Source organism: Rhinoraja longicauda, chromosome 7, assembly GCF_053455715.1.
Source record: "Rhinoraja longicauda isolate Sanriku21f chromosome 7, sRhiLon1.1, whole genome shotgun sequence".
Lineage (NCBI taxonomy): Eukaryota > Metazoa > Chordata > Chondrichthyes > Rajiformes > Arhynchobatidae > Rhinoraja > Rhinoraja longicauda.
In genome coordinates, this window is record NC_135959.1 from 10240991 (window position 1) to 10259077 (window position 18087).

The 18087-nt window shown below is 39.1% G+C and overlaps 1 protein-coding gene across 1 annotated transcript in view; it reads right to left on the reverse strand.

Annotated features, from left to right (window-relative positions):
- The window catches only part of jade3 (jade family PHD finger 3), a 47891-nt gene that overhangs the window by 12728 nt on the left and 17076 nt on the right, over nt 1-18087 (reverse strand). The window contains exons 2-7 of the mRNA XM_078402081.1: nt 8074-8151; nt 7906-7965; nt 6697-6779; nt 3956-4113; nt 2174-2364; nt 1182-1393 (exon numbers count right to left, since the gene is read on the reverse strand). Coding sequence (XP_078258207.1) covers nt 1182-1393; nt 2174-2364; nt 3956-4113; nt 6697-6779; nt 7906-7954 — 693 coding nt within the window. The 5' untranslated portion in view covers nt 7955-7965; nt 8074-8151. The remainder of the gene's footprint in view (nt 1-1181; nt 1394-2173; nt 2365-3955; nt 4114-6696; nt 6780-7905; nt 7966-8073; nt 8152-18087) is intronic.

Sequence of the window (18087 nt, forward strand, 5' to 3'; positions counted from 1 at the left end):
CTGAGTTACTCCAGCATTTTGTGAATAAATACCTTCGAATTGTGCAAAAACATTGCAATTTCTGGTTGCTCATCAGCAGGTTTAAATGGAAGTTAGTTTTACCATTGTTTGAAAGATGAAAGGGCTTGGCGCTCGCAAATTTAGAACAATTTCAAGGACATTACGAGCTAAAAACACATTGTAATTATAATTCTGAACCCTAAGCCGGCTCCTGGACATCAGGTAAAACTCAATTAAATAAACACAATGATGTCAAATAAAATGTAACTTGTAACTTGTTGCAACATTTTGACACTGACCATGAACTGTGATGTAACAGCAATCTAGCCACCCAACAAGTTATGGATCCTGAACCATAGGTATGATCTTTACTCCATTGATTCCTTATAAAAGCCTACATGAATGGATATTAGTCAAGGAAAATTGAGTTTATTATTACTCCATTTTTCCAATTGTGGAATGCATACAAATATTCCGCATAAAATTATAAAAGGACTGGACAAGCTAGATGCAGGAAAAATGTTCCCAATGTTGGGGGAGTCCAGAACCAGGGGCCACAGTCTAAGAATAAAGGGGACACCATTTAAAACTGAGGTGAGAAGAAACTTTTTCACCCCGAGAGTTGTGAATTTGTGAAATTCTCTGCCACAGAAGGCAATGGAGGCCAATACATTGGATGAATTTAAAAGAGAGTTAGATGGAGCTCTAGGGGCTAGTGGAATCAAGGGATATAGGGAGAAGGCAGGCATAGGTTACTGATTGTGGATGATCAGCCATGATCACAATGAATGGCAGTGCTGGCTCGAAGGGCCAAATGGCCTCCTCCTGCACCTATTTTCTTTGTTTCTAATAGGTTTGCCAAGATAAACGATCAAGAACGTGTTTGGATGAATTAACATAAAAGGATGTTATGTGCAGCAAACTCATTAGAAAGTTATTTGTATGTATTCCACTACTGAAAAAATGGAAAGGACCAATACTCAAGATCTTAGTAATAAAACCTGCAATTTCAGTATAAATATCAATGACCTAAACGAGTATTATCACATACAAATTAGATATTTTACAATAGTTTAACAGACTAGAAACATGAAAAGGTTAGAAATTTGAATTTGAATCACACATTATTTCTGTGCATTAGGGTTAGGGTTAACCTAACTCTAATTAAATAACATTCTTACTTGATGAACACAGATATTACATCTGTCACAGAAGACCATCTCATTGCCTTCTTCACTATCAGGAGAACGACATACATCACAGATAACATCTTCATCATACTCAATCCCCAATCCTTCCTCAGTCTCTATGGCATGATTCATATTCTCATAGCAATGACGTTCCAGGGCTTCTATGGTTCTCTCCATTGTGTTTTCAGGAATCAAGCTACAACCTGAATCGATAAAAGTTCAGAAAAAAAAATGCTGCTAATTCACCGTTCGGTTTATTCAAATTTGACTTATTGGTAAGATATACAAATCATTCAGCATCAAAAGACCTGTTTAAAGACATCTTATGAATTAAAAATTCCTTAAAATCTTTCAATTACATTCTACTTGCGTTATTTTTTCAAAAATGCTCATTTAACCAATGTTCCAAGCTGCAGTTGCCTTCAGCAATAACTAAAATCTTTCTTTACAGTGAAATTACATTTCTGTTGGGAAAGAATACACTTCAAGCCCAATTCCTTGTTTTCTTTACTCAAACTAAATATCATGCAGAGATCGTAATGATCTTCCCTTAAATCTTAATGTTTTCATTGCACTGCCATGCTCTGTTGAATCCTATTATTACAAAAAACACATGAACAATATTATACAGTACATGGAACATTAACTACAAAATAAATTTCAAAAACAAATCAATAATTTCTTTGTTCTCCATCAGCAAGCTCATGTCCTCTGTTACGATGCACCCTCAGCAGACTGACTAAAGATCTAACCAGTCCAATGCACAAATTTCCAATTTCAAGATAGCTTTGCCCTCTGTTAACAATATTTCAATATAACTTAGTCGCAGGACAAAATAACAGCTCCTATTTCCAGATAAAGTGTGCTTGGATTTACCACAAAACATCCATATTAAATTCTGGATCAATTCATTAAGATTATAACTGCTCCTTGTATGGTAACAAAGTGCCTTTGTAATGCTGTACAAAATGGCTTTTACATACCCATTTCTCTCAGTTCTTCATTTGCTGCTTGCAACCAGTAAATATCCATATCATCCAAGTCATAACGGCATACACTGTCTGCAAGTTCCAACATGTTAATATATCCAGGATCTGTGGATTCGGTGGTGGAACATCGAATATACTTCCGTGGTTTAGTAAATAAAGTCTCCTTCACTTTTTCTACAATAACCCTAAAATGGTAAACCAAGAGGCCAAAACAGGACAAGAATCAAAACAATGGAAGGAAGTCTTCTCACTACACTTAAACTTCACAAAATATTTTTTGTCGAAAGTCTTTAAAAAATGCACATATTAGATCTTCCTGTGTGAGATATCAGCAGGCAATTTGTTTATTTTCTGAGTTCGTTGAATTACAAAGTGGGAGACTAAAATGGGAGAACAGAATGGAAATTTCTACTAACTCTTCAACAATAAAACCAATCTCTCCCAGCAAATTAAATCCAGAGAGGAGGTTTTAGAAGTATTCGGACTAGTTGGGCAGAGTTCCAGAATAAGGGTAATTTAGTTGAAGTTGGAAAGAAGTAAGAATTTCTTTTCTCAATGTTTACGAACCTTTGGAATTCTGTACCCCAGATACCAATGGTAGTTGAATCACTGAATGTGTTCAAGGCTGAGATTGATGAGATATTTCTGCATTGTATGGGAGCCTTACATGTAAGTAAATCAGACAACGAAGTGGCCAACGTCATACCATTCACAATTTCATTGAATGGTGGAGTAGATATGTGGGGAAACATGACAAAAAGTTGTTTTCTTCCCCAATTTTTTATATTTCCTTTTACAAAATACTCCTGTATACATCTTCAAATCTGCTGAATGTTTACACAGTCAACGGTAGGAATAATTAATTTAATGGAGAAGAACTGACCAAGTTGAACAAAGAAATGAATAATATACAGGTAACCCCCACATCATGCCATTTGGATAATGGAAATTTGCCTTTATTGAATTCACAAATCACTTCTCCAAATTTGGAGAAACAGAATAAATTTTGCATTCAATGAATTTATGTGAAAAACAACTTTTTATAAACTCTCGCTTCTTCACACGAGAAGTTACGCCTTGATGTTACATAAAAATTGCGATATGAACAATTTTCTAGGAATGCTTCCCTCCAAAAACAAGAGGGGAGGGGGGGGGTCACATGCAATGTACAATAATAAATCCTTTTTGATTAAAATATATGCTTGTATCTTGTGAGAAGAGTGAGAGGGTGGTAGTGGAGGGATGTTTTTCAGATTGGTGGCCTGTGACCAGAGGTGTGCCACATGGATTGGTGCTGGGTCCATTTCCGTTCGACATCTTTATGAAGGATTTGGAAGACAATGATAAGTCGGCAGATGGCTCCAAAATTAGTGGTATAGTGGACAGTGAAGTTTATCTAAAATAACAACAGGATGCAGATCAACTGGAAAAGTGGCCATGGAATGGCATACAGAATCTAACTCAGACAAATGTAAAGTGTCGTACTTTGCAAGTTAAACCAGGATAAGAGTTGCACAGTAAATGGCAGGCCCCTGCAGAGTAGTGTAGAACAGCGGGGTACCTAGGGATGCAGTTACAAAGTTCCATAAAAGTGGTGACTCAGGGTAGTGAAGGCGGCATTTGGCACACTTGCCTTCAGTCAGTCAGGGCGCTGAGTACAAGAGCTAGGATGTAAGTAACTTGGTCAGCGTGGATGAGTTGAGCTGAAGGGCCTGTTTCTATGCTGTATTATTTTATGACTCTAAAGATGCATTCATTTAGTGCAACAGCTGATACCTGACAGATGGATTTGGAATTGTTTCAGGACTTGCTGGAACTTGTACCCCTTTCTCCCACTCCTGTTTCCATTGATCAGCCAAGAGATAACAGTCATCCTGGTTCACATGATGAGAATCTGGAATCTTCATAGCACTTATGAGATCCTTCCTGAATACCTATAAAACCAAACTTAAATAATTAAAAGAACATTAAAGGAGGCAACCATAACACATTTGGGTGGTCACGCACTGTATTACACCATGGCAAGAATCTAGTTCATACTTGCAGTTTCTCAGTGAGGCAACAGCAGAATATTGTCCAAAATAGCTCGAGTGCATAATCTCGTGGTTAAATAAAATGCAGGGTAAAGGGCCTGTCCCACTTAGGCGATCTTTTTGGCAACAGCCGGCGACTGTCAAAGTCGTAGCAGATCGCCAAACTTTTCTTTTACCCGACGACAATGCCGATTCAGGTCAAGATTACAGCGTCTTCTGAAACATTGCGAAAATTCTCACACTGTCAATGCTTCTCCGGCGTCCTGGTTTTCGCTGAAATCACTGACAAATCGGTGAGTACTTGAGAGTTTTGAACTATAACACCTTGTATGGGTTACTTAAAAACCAAGCTTCACTGTAACAAGGAATAAACTGGATTTACTTCCAGTTTACTAATAGCTGTATTTAAAAAAATAATTTTATAAGTGGTTCAGTGGAGTTTTGTGAAAAGTGTGTGGGCATTCTTTGAAAATGTAAGGGAGATGCATATCTGGTTTCTGGGTTGAATATCTGGGTTTGGAGCCCATTTTAAATGTAATGGCTGAGGCCAAAATCATCGCGAAAATTCCCATGCTTACCTGACTGTCAAACTGTCGCCTCCAATCTACATGTCAAATGTCCTGACGGTAAATAAATTAGTTAAACACAAGCATTTTATGGTATTTTGAAATGACTTTACTTATTTTAATATTATGTGCTCCTAAATGTATCTTAAGAGAACCTATCAAACCTGGGGACAGCATGCGACAGCGACCGCAATAAGCTACGATGCCTGGCGACAAGCCAGCTGTCGCTGAGAGATTTCAAGCCGTTTGATTTCTCGGCGATGCGCCGAGATCCACTATGATCTTTGGAAGACTCCTCACGATCATGCCCGCGACACCCCGGCGACAGCCTAGTCGCCGGCAGTCGCTTTAAAATCGCCTAAATGGGACAGGCCCTTTAAGATAACATTGGAGGAGATACCAACCAACTCAGCCAGGAAATGGTAGAAGGCGAGAAAAATACGTGTATGCACATTATTCCAGTTTATTTCAAAATGAAAAGTGCATAAATTAAAACCTTTTGCTTTTCCTTATATGATGCTTGAATACAGGTTTTCCATGTTACTAATGTTGGCAATGCCAATAGCAAATTCACATTGGTAAATCTGATACGGTAATCTCATTCTCATCTTTATGGTTTCAATTATCTGGTGAGAATAGAAACATAGAAAATAGGTGCAAGAGTAGGCCATTCGGCCCTTCGAGCCAGCACCGCCATTCAATATGATCATGGCTGTTCATCCAAAATCAGCACCCCTTTCCAGCTTTTACCCCATATCCCTTGATTCCCTTAGCCCCAAGAGCTAAATCAAACTCTCTCCATGAATTACAAAACGGAAAGACACAGATGATAGATAAAGTTAATAACAAGGTGCATAACTTGGAATGAATAAGAAAGAGTGAACAGAGATTTGATTAAACCATGGAAGATCCTGATGGATCTTGATAGGATGGAGATGGAGAATGTTTCCTCTTATGGGAGAGCCTAGAACAGGGAGTCACTATTTAAAAATAAGCGGTGGCCCATTGGAGACAGAGATAAGGTAAACTTTTTCTCTTTCTGAAGGTTGTGGGTAGTTGGAATTTTGTTTCTCAAGGGGTGGTGGAAGCAGTGTTTTTGAATATCCTTACGTCAGAGATAGACAGATACTTGATCAAAGGAATGAAAATTATTGTGGATATTTTAGTTTAGTGATACAGCACAGAAACAGGTCCTTCGGCCCACCAAGTCCGCACCGACCAGTGATCCCCACACATTAACACCACCCTACAAACACTAGGGACAATATATACCAAACCAACTAACCTACAAACCTGTACTTTCTGGTGTGCGGGAGGAAACCGAAAATCTCGGAGAAAACGCACGGGGAGAACGTATAAATTCCGTACAGACAGCACCCATAGTTGGGATTAAACCCAAGTCTCCGGCGCTGCATGTGCTGTAAGGCAGCAACTCTACCACTGCGCTACCAGGAATGCAAAAGTTAGGGTTGCAATCAGATTCGCTATGATCTTATTAAATGGCAAAGCAGGCTTGAGGAGCAAAGGGATCTGCTCCTCTCCTTAATTCATTTGTAGGCAGAAATAATTTTCATTTTCAGACTTAAGCCCTTAACATAATGTTAAAAAAAACTTTCCACAAGCACAAAACCTCCAGCAATAGAATGATAATGTGTTATAAATTTACTAGAATTAGTGTGTGAAAGCTAATCTCTCCAAAACAATTGTAGTTTTCATGCAAATCCATTTTCACTTGAGGAAAGATTCTCCAAGGCCTTATAGTCTGGGATCACATAAACATACACAGCATTAGGAAAAATGCTCAAGATCTATTCTTCATGGAATGAAGCTCAAGTAATTTTTATTTTTCACAACTAAGATAGTTCAATGAGATTTTTTTTTTAACAAAGTAAACTTTTAAAACTTAAGTAATACTAACCTCAGCAGACTTCTTCTTTCCACTTGCTGAGGCATGCCTGTCCCTTCGATATTTGGAATGGGATGACCACGATGTTGAAGGACCTACGCAGGTAGTTACAAAAGCAACAATGAGAATTAGTGACCAGTCAGGCCCATTGAACAACGGTCCACCCAAGTGCCATCTTAAGTGAATTATGTTATAATAACAAAAATTATGGTGGTCTGACATAAAACCGTGGACAAGACCAGAAATTAACAGCCATTTTATACAGAAAGTTTGAAAATATAGTATCAAATACCAAAACACAATTAACATACAGTGCAATTCTTCAGCCCAAAATCTATAAATACAATAATCTAATATAATTAAGAAGCAAACAACACTGACAAGGGCATTTAGCAAATGTAATTGGGATTCAGTTCTTTAAATGCCACACATATAATCACTAACGTTATTCAGTGAAGGAAACCTGCTTTTCCTACGTGGCTTGGGCTAAATGCGACTTTAGTTCAAACTAAGTGATTGGCAACTAAAGATGGACATAATGGGCATTTCTATTATCATTCACATCACAAGAATAAATGGTGGGAAGGGGGGGGGGGAGAAACTCCTGAGCAGAGAGATGAAGTGTTAATTCCAGCTTTGAGTGGCATTCATACATGTTGCAGAGTCTGCATTTCAATAATCTGGGGAAGATCATCTGCAGGAGACAGGACACAGTGGTGACAGGGACAGCTGTTTCTCAAGTGCATTCCCTGGATGATTATCCAGAGGTGCGCACAGCCCGGTCAACGCAAACCACCAGAATTTTTTTTTAAGCACAGGAGACCGCAGGGTTTTGATTTTTTTTTCCACGGAATATTTGATCAGTTAAAATTGGCTTCAAATACATGGAACCCCACAGGCCTTTTGGAAACATTTGAGAAAACCGTAGCAATATTCTATAATTTCACAAAGACAGAATCCCCCAATATAACATTTCAATTTTCACAAAACTGCATTACTGCTTCACTCACCTGCAAGGATGCTAATTAGTGTCAGATTTAGGCAGATTTTTTAAATGGGCAATTTTTTACATTATGGATGAACCCAGAGGACATGCCAACTCACAACATAGTTATCTGACATAATACAGATTTGATATGCAAAGAGATCTTAAGCAGATGAAAGATACATTTACAGCATCACAAGCATTCGACTGCTAAAACACATGCTGATCTTACTTACTCTCATTGTCTGAACTGTCACTACTGCTCAGATGTCTGTTGCGTTTCATCCTGTCATATCCTTGAAGACAAGAAAGAGATTCAGATTTGCAATTCAGAATGACAAATATAGTCTCAGTGCGATCTCGGAGATGAGTAGATCTTTTAAAATGAGTAAAATTGAACTTACCATAAATTCTAAGTGTATACACATATTAATTCATTGCTGGCAAGCAATCAGTGAATCCATCATACAAATAAATCAGCTCTACAAGGGATAGAAAATAAAGTTTCATTATTCCAATTTTAGAAAACTAATTTAAATCTTTGATGTTTCAGGATTCACATATTCTCGATACACTATTGCAAGTCAGCCATCAGTGCAGCATTAGCTGAATACAGAAATAATGCCATTACTCATCCAATAGTCCAACAGAAGAAATCTATACTTCCAGCAGTAGCCTGAAAATCTCAGGTTTAATAATGAACTCTGTACTATTTCAGTTCTCTGCCAGCAAAGAATCAGGGGTATAACTAACAAAGAGCCTTAAAATTTCTGGCCGAGGAAAGGCAAATAAGTTTAAAAAACTCAGGACCAGCATGTGCAGTTCCTTGTGTCCACAGGATCCAAGGTTGCACAATTATATTTTAGCCATTACAAAGTAGAAAATTCACATGCCAAGAATTTGGGCATGAAAAGAGTAAGGACTAAACACAACTACGATGATCTAACTTCAGAGATACTTTAACAAATATTATTCAGAAGAGTTATTTGGACTCAAGTACACATAGTATATTATAGTTTAGCAACCTGCCCTATCAGACTTAGATTCAATGAAAGTTACCTCATTACATCTCGTTTTCATATTCTTCATGCAATGACATATGGGCAGCTGGTGAATGTGGAAGGACTTGTATGTACAAATGACTCCATTTACATGTTTGCAGATTATACTACCTTGGTGGGCCAGATCTCGAACAATGACTAGAGAGCTTAGTTAGCAGGTGTCAAAGCAACAGCCTCTCCCTTAATATCAGCTAGATATTAGCTAGATAAAGGAGCGAGTTATTGATTTCAGAAAACGAGGTGATATACATACCCCAGTCAGCATCAACGATGCCGAAGTGAAGATGGTTCAGAGCTTCAAGTTCCTCATCCTAAATATTACTCATTTGTTTATCCTGGACCAACCACATTGAAGCTATGGCCAAGAAAACAAAGCAATACTTCTATTTACTCTTAAATCTAAGGAAGTTTCCAATGACTCTTACTAACTTCTGCAGATGCGCCATAGAAAACACCCTATCAGGATGCATCACAGCTTGGTTTGGCAACAGCTCTGCCCAAGACCACAAGAAATTGCAGAAAAATGTGGATGTACCCCAGACCATCACACAAACCAGTTCCATCCCCATTGACCCCATCAGTACTTTACTTTGCCTCAGGAAAAAAAACAATGTATTCAAAGCCAATGTTCATCCATATCATTCCCTCTTCTTCCCCCGTCCCGAGGACAAAAACTACAAAACCTTGAAAGCACATAATGCCGACTTCAGGAGCAGCTTCTTCCCCATTGTTATCAGACTAATGAACAATCCTCTCATAAGCCAGTGGTGTAGACCAACCCAATCCACCACATTGCAACTTGATTGACCTCGTGAAAAGCAGGATTTGATTGGATAGTAGGCAAATTTATTTTTTTTGCACTACATTACAGTATATGTGACAATAATAAACCAATAGAACATGACAAAAATAGTGAGGTTAAGGGCAGCACCAATGGAGAATGAAGGAGATGAACCTTGATCATAGCAGTATACAAAACGTAAGGGGCAGAAGTGGAAAGAACAAAAGTGAAGGAACAAAAGGAGCAAGTGAATAATATGTGCAGTGTTGTATGTTGATGGGTGATGGTGAAAGATAGTGAACTAAAAGGAGAAGTATGCCTGGGGAGACGAGAATAGGAGAAGCAAAATTAATAATTACCATAAAAGGAAGAAAAAAAAAGATGGAAAAAAAGGCTAAAATAGCCAGTTACCTCATTGTTGAATTCAATACAAAGTCAGAGATTAGAGGCTGCTCGTCAAGATAAAGTTATGGCTCATTACAAGTTTCAGAAGGTAAAGCTCAGAGATGGAATGAAGTGTAGAATTAAAGCAATGAGTAAGCTCACAGTTAACCTTGCAGATTAAACAGAGGTGTTCTTCAAAGAAGTCATTGCATTTGGTGCTCTTGATGTAATCTCCTTTACACTGGCAAGACCAAATGCAGAGTGGGTGACCGCTTTGCTGGGCACCTGTGTTCTGTTCGCTGTGGCCAACTGGATCTCCCATTTGCTGGCCATTTTAATTCCTCTTCCCATTTCTACAACAATCTGTCCATCCTTGACTTCCTTCGTTGCCAGTTGTAGCCAAATACAAACAAGCGGAACAGCATGTTATATAGTGTCAAAACTAGAAACAGGTTAGGAAGGAATAGATTCTATCTACCTCTAGGTTATTGTCAGTTACTATCTGTATCCCTTAAAAAACTGCGGTCATAGCTTCAGGTGTAAAACTTTATGGATTCTAACATCATGCGAAATGGAACTTTATGTCTTACTTTGTAATTGCAAATTAAAAGAAAGCTTGCTTTGCATGTGTGACAACGGATTACTAATGCCCACATGCTGCTCAATATTTCTGCATTAGTAATTACTTCAAAAGTTTTAAATTACTTTAAAATAAAGATGACCAAAATAACTATCACCAAATCTTCTTTAATATTACCACCACCGATGTACATCTACGCAAAAAAGCTTTAATTCTTGGATTTTTTTTAAGCATGTTAGTCAATGGCTCACATATGATCAACAACAATTATAAGTCACTCAAAAGTAAACAATTTGTTACAACCACTGTCCAAGAAAAGTCCACTTTACCCCCAACTGCTCCAAAATTAGATTTACCAAGCATTCAGCCAGTTTCTTGCAATAACCTTATGATGGCGTGCGATATTTTAAAATCTGAGAGTCCAAAAATAGCACACAATATAAATACAGTAAGATTAAAATCATATTAATTGAACACAAAAATACAGTCATTCCCATAAAAATACGAGTATGTGGTCTTTTCTGCTAGAGAAACAAAAATAAATGTTGATGCTTTCAAACTCAGGTGTTTCATATACAAGACTGGAAGGCATTGAAGGAGAGGGAACCAACTGCTAGAAGAAAAATTGGCTAACCCCAGCAGCTTTTAAACATGGAAAGGAACCATGCGATTCATTATTAGGACCATTCACTACTGGATAAGTCGGGTATAATATTCATTTTTAATAATTATGGAGAAAAGTTTATGCTCGATTTTGGAAATTAACTTTGATTAGTATCAATTTTAATGTTCAGGATAGCACAAAATTAGCACAGGAGAATTTATCAATGCCTATATATACCATAAATGCATCGCATACCATTAAAACCCATCAAAATATAGTTAATGTGCAGACACCCCTTAAGCAAATATTACCTGCTCTAAATCAGTGTGTTCAATTGGCATTTATGTTGTGTTTCTAACAAATTCATTTCAATTGCCTTCCTTGCAAATATGACCCCTAAAGATCAATCATTCCATCTTATTTCCGAGGTTGATTTATTACAACAATGGAAACACATTTTTCAAATCCATGGCTGCAAGGTGAAAGCAAGATTATTGATGTTCACATGTTGCGAAAACCCTATGGATAACAATACCCAATAGAGGAAAAGAACAAAAACCTCTACATTTATAAATTACACTAAACATGTCAGGGTTTAAATCAATAGAGAACACGCAAGAGAAAATCAAAGAGATATGATAGTGGCATTTAATAGGCTTTTAGATAAGTACATGGATATGCATTTGCATAGAGTCATAGAGTGTTAGTGTGGAAATGAACCCTTCGGCCCAACTCGCCCACACCAGCCAACAATGTTCCAGTTACACTAGTTCCACTTGCCTGCGCTTGGTCCATATCCCTCCATACCTGTCCTATCAATGTACCTGTCTAACTGTTTCTTAAATGATGGGATAGTCCCAGCCTCAACTACCTCCTCTGGCAGCTTGTTCCATACACCCCACCACCTTAGTTTGAAAAAGTTACCCTCGGATTCCGATTAAATCTTTTCCCCTTCAGCTTGAACCTCTGTTCTCTAGACACGAGACTCTGTGCATCTACCTGATCTATTCCTCTCATGATTTTGTATACTTCTATAAGATCTCCCCTCATCCTCCTGCAATCCATGGAAAAGAGACCCACCCTACTCAACCTCTCCCTATAGCTCACACCCTCTAGTGCTGGAACCATCCTCGTAAATCTTTTCTGAACCCTTTCAAGCTTGACAATATCTTTCTTCTCACATGGTGCACAGAACTGAACACAATATTTTAAATGCGCTCCCATCAAAGTCTTATACAACTGCAACATGACCTCCCAACTTCTATACTCAATACTCTGACTGATGAAGGCCAAAGTGCCAAAAGCCTTTTTGATCACCTTATCTACCTGCGACTCGACCTTCAAGGAACCATGCACCTGTACTCCTTGATCCCTCTGCTCTATAACACTACCCAGAGGAGACCTACCATTTACTGTGTAGGCCCTGCCCTTGTTCAACATCCCAAAATGCAACACCTCACACTTCTCTGTATTAAATTCCATCAACTATTCCACCGCTCACCTGGCCAATCGATCCAGTTCCTGGTGTAATCGTTCACAACCATCTTCACTATTTGCACCACTAAATTTTTGTATCATCAGCAAACTTGCTAATCTTGCCCTGTATGTTTTCATCCAAATGATTGATGCAGATGACAAACAGTAACAGACCCAGCACCAAACCCTGAGGCACACCGCTAGTCACATACATTCAGTCCGAGAAGCAACCTTCCACCATTACCCTCTGCTTCCTTCCATGGAGCCAATTTGCTATCCATTCAGCTATCTCTCCTTGGATCCCATGCGATCTAGAGAACAGAGCAGCCTACCATGCGGAACCTTATCGAACGCCTTATGCAGGCAGATGAGATGAGTTTATCATGGCATCAGACTTTCTTTGACTGAAGGGCCTGTTCCTGTGCTGTACTGTTCTATGTTCTATCCAACTAGAGACAAACTGCTTGCATTGTGAAAAAATGCATGGTGTGGCAATTAGTTGAAGCAATTCGATGCAACTTTTCGATATTATTATAAAACATAATATTTTTGAAAATACAAACTAATCCCCTATAACCTTGTAACAAATCACAAGTGTGATAACTGGAAAACACTGGTAGGAGTTTAGTTTAGTTTACTTTTTAGTTCACAGATACATCGTGAAAACAGGTTCTTCGGCCCAATGTGTCCACACCGCCAACAAACCCCGCACATTAATACTATCCTACACGCGCTAGGGACAATTTACACATACCAAGCCAATTAACCTACAAATCTGTACGTCTTTCGAGTGTGGGAAGAATCCGAAGATCTCGGAGAAAACCCACGTGATAATGGGGAGAACATACGAACTCTGTACAGACAGCACCCGTAGTCGGGATCGAACCAGGGTCTCCGGCGCTACAAGCGCTGTAAGACAGAAACTCTAACACTGTGCCACCCACTGGTTACGTTCCGTGAACCCTTATATCAATCAGATTTTACTGAAGTCAGAAGCTTGTCAAGTTACTTGTAAACTTGAGTTGCGTCTTGCCGTTGGGTCACTTTCTGTGGCGCACGGTCTTCTTGGTAAGCAACGCCACCGTTGCCTGCTTGTTTTCGCTGTAAACTTGAGTGATCGTAGTGTTGTGGAAAAACAATCCGCCTTGATTGCAGTAGGGATGAAGTTCAGAATTGTTTAAGTGCGAGTTTACGTTAAGTCACCTAATGTGTACATCGGGGCGTGTCTGTATAGTCATGGTAATGAAAGCTGTGCAAATTGAGAGCTAGAGCAGGAAAACAGTGATTCCATACGAATCATAAGTATAATCACATCTGGAATAGTCTGCATAATATTCATTTATAGTATCAAAGGAAGGAACTTAATAGTTAACTAATTAGCTATGGGGAGAGGTATTTATTCACAAAATGCTGGAGTAACTCCAGGTCAGGCAGCATCTCAGGAGAGAAGGATTCCTTCTCTCCTGAGATGCTGCCTGACCTGCTGAGTTACTCCAGCATTTTGTGAATAAATACCTTCGATTTGTACCAGCATCTGCAGTTATTTTCCCACAGCTATGGGGAGAGAATCAATGATATGTCTCTCTTTAGGGAATAAATATGTTATTTGAATCCAAAGCATAAGCAGGATTAGAAATCTAAACAATGGTTGTGGGCGTACGATTACAAGGTAAGGTGCAGAGATATTAAGATATAATTTAGATTTCACATAGATCAGATGAACAAGTGGAATGAAGAGCTCCGGAACAAAGTGGCGTGTAAAAAATTTTTAATCATGAATTGGAAGATGAAGAATAAGATGGCAGTGTAACAGCAAAATTACCGCACAGTAATCCAAAAATTCAGATGAACAATTCGGTGATTCAGGTCAAGATCCCATCGGTAGAATTTAAACCTAATTCACAATCCAAAATGTCAAAGAATCTAGTTATTATCAATGACGACTACAAAATTACCAGATCATTGTAAAAACGAATCTAGTTCACTAATGTTCTTAACGGGAGGAAATCTGTCACTTTTTTTTCCATTCTGGTGTCTACAAGACTCCAAATCCACTTATGTGAAACGATGAAGCAACCCACTCAATTGGACTGTAACCTGTCAAAACAGATTAAGTATATAAAGACTGGCATCACCATATGCGCCAAATTCTGTCAAAGCAAACGTTACTCCCAATACTGCTGATTTGTACATTTTTATTTCACAAGCATGTGGGGAAAGCTGTCACATAATCTAGACAAGCAACATCGGGCGGCACAGTGGTAGAGTTGCTGCCTTACAGGGCCAGACGCCCGGGTTCGATCCTGACTACGGTTGCTGTCTGTACGGAGTTGGTATGTTCTCCCCATGACCTACGTGTTTTTTTTCTGGGTGTTCCGGTTTCCTCCCTCACTCCAAAGACATACAGGATTATAGGCTAATTGGCTTGGTAAAATTGTAAATTGTCCCTAATGCGTGTAAGTGTTAGTCTGCGGGGATCGCTGGTCGGCACAGGCTTGATGGGCTGAAGGGCCTGTTTCTGCACTGTATCCGTCTCTCTAAACTAAATTAAACAACCCTACATTGTTGTTCTCGCACAATCATATCAGTAACAGACCTGTCAACATCGAGTTTTATGCACTAAAATTCATTACACCAAAACTAAGTCCACCTCTAGCCAAGACATTCAAATACATTTATAGCATTGGCATTTACCAACAATGGGGAAAATTTCCCACACCCTGTTTACAAAAAAAAGGCAAATCCAATCAATGTAACATGCAGTGGACATTTCAGTCAATCTCTATTCACCCAACTTCTGCATAAATTGTATATTCCTGTTCAGGGTGGCAAGGGGCAATGCATCACCGTTCTAAATAGGAATCTGTGAAGGATGATTAAACATTTTGAATTCTTCCTGGAATAAATGCAGATGCTTCCCTCTCATCCAAGATTAAACATTTTTGTGAAAACACATTAAAAATGTTTAAAAGGAGATTTATTTCTCTATTGTTTGAAGACAGGTCCGGTCCCAACCCGAAACATCACCTATCCATGTTCTCCACAGATGCTGCCTGGCCTGCTGAGTTACTCCAGCACTTGGTGTCCTTTTGTGTAAATCAGCACCTACAATTCCGTGCTTCTACTTAATCCTCTAATGGCCTATTTAAGTTAACTCTCTGCAGAGCTGACTCACAACAGCAAGGTTATTGGTTCAATTAATCGATACCAAGTAAGTTGACCCGTGTCAGAGTGACAACTGAGATCTATGAAGGGTTTCAAACCCATTGTTGTTTCCATTCTTCTTTCAAGACTTCTTGCTGTAAAGTAGGTTTCCGATAGATTGAGTAAATTTGTTTATAATGATGCACAAGTACGTTCCCCCTGTGGCTGCGTGTTTTCTCGAGTGCTCCGGTTTCCTCCCACACTCCAGAGTGTACATGTTTGTAGGTTAATTGGCTGTGGTAAAAATTGTAAAATTGTCCCTAGTGTATGGGTTAATCGCTAGTCGGCGAGGACTCGGTGGGACAAAGGGCCTGTTTCCGCACTGTATCTCTAAAATACCCTGGATTTCCCTATTATCTTATATTGTGGGAATTTTCCCAAGTTACCAGAGAGCAGCATGAATATATATAATATAACCATATAACAACTACAGCATGGAAACAGGCCTGTCCGGCCCTACCAGTCCACACCGACCATTCTCCCTGACCTAGTCTCATCTACCTGCACTCAGACCATAACCCTCTAATCCCCTCCTATCCATATACCTATCCAATTTACTCTTAAATAATAAAATCGAGCCAGCCTCCACCACTTCCACCGGAAGCCCATTCCATACAGCCACCACCCTCTGAGTAAAGAAGTTCCCCCTCATGTTACCCCTAAACCTTTGTCCCTCAATTCTGAAGCTATGTCCCCTTGTTGGAATCTTCCCCACTCTCAAAGGGAAAAGCCTACCCACGTCAACTCTGTCCGTCCCTCTCAAAATTTTAAAAACCTCTATCAAGTCCCCCCTCAACCTTCTACGCTCCAAAGAATAAAGACCCAACCTGTTCAACCTCTCTCTGTAGCCTAAGTGCTGAAACCCAGGCAACATTCTAGTAAATCTCCTCTGTACCCTCTCCATTTTGTCGACATCCTTCCTATAATTTGGCGACCAGAACTGCACACCATACTCCAGATTCGGCCTCACCAATGCCCTGTACAATTTTAACATTACATCCCAACTTCTATACTCGATGCTCTGATTTATAAAGGCAAGCATACCAAACGCCTTCTTCACCACCCTATCCACATGAGATTCCACCTTCAGGGAACAATGCACAGTTATTCCCAGATCCCTCTGTTCCACTGCATTCCTCAATTCCCTACCATTTACCCTGTACGTCCTATTTTGATTTGTCCTACCAAAATGCAGCACCTCACACTTATCAGCATTAAACTCCATCTGCCATCTTTCAGCCCACCCTTCCAAAAGGCCCAAGTCTCTCTGTAGACTTTGAAAATCTACCTCACTATCAACTACACCACCTATCTTAGTATCAACTGCATATTTACTAATCCAATTTGCCACACCATCATCCAGATCATTAATGTAAATGACAAACAACAGTGGACCCAACACAGATCCTTGGGGTACTCCACTAGACACTAGCCTCCAACCTGACATACAATTGTCAACCGTTACCCTCTGGTATCTTCCATTCAGCCATTGTTGAATCCATCTTGCAACCTCACTATTAATACCCAACGATTTAACCTTCTTAATCAACCTTCCATGTGGAACCTTGTCAAATGCCTTACTGAAGTCCATATGGACAACATCCACAGCCTTGCCCTTATCAATTTCCCTGGTAACCTCTTAAAAAAATTCAAGAAGATTAGTCAAACATGACCTTCCAGGCACAAATTCATGTTGACTGTTTCTAATCAGGCCTTGTTTATCCAAATAATTATATATATTGTCCCTAAGTATCTTTTCCATTAATTTTCCCACCACAGACGTCAAACTAATAGGTCTATAATTGCTAGGTTTACTTTTAGAACCTTTTTTAAACAAAGGCACAACATGCGCTATGCGCCAATCTTCCGGCACCATCCCCGTTTCTAATGACTTTTGAAATATTTCCGTCATAGCCCCTGCTATTTCTGCACTAACTTCCCTCAATGTCCTAGGGAATATCCTATCAGGACCTGGAGACTTATCCACTTTTATATTTTTCAAAAGTGTCCGTACCTCCTCTTCTTTAATCCTCCTAATTTCCATCACTACTCTACTTGTTTCGCTTACCTCACATAATTCAATATCCTTCTCCTCGGTAAATACCGAAGAAAAGAAATTGTTTAATATCTCCCCCATTTCTTCCGGCTCAGCACATAGTTGTCCACTCTGACTCTCTAATGGACCAATTTTATCCCTCACTATCCTTTTGCTATTGACATATCTGTAGAACCCCTTGGGGTTTACTTTTACATTACTTGCCAAAGCAGCCTCATATCTTTTTTTCGCTTTTCTAATTTCCTTCTTAAGATTCCTTTTACATTCTTTAT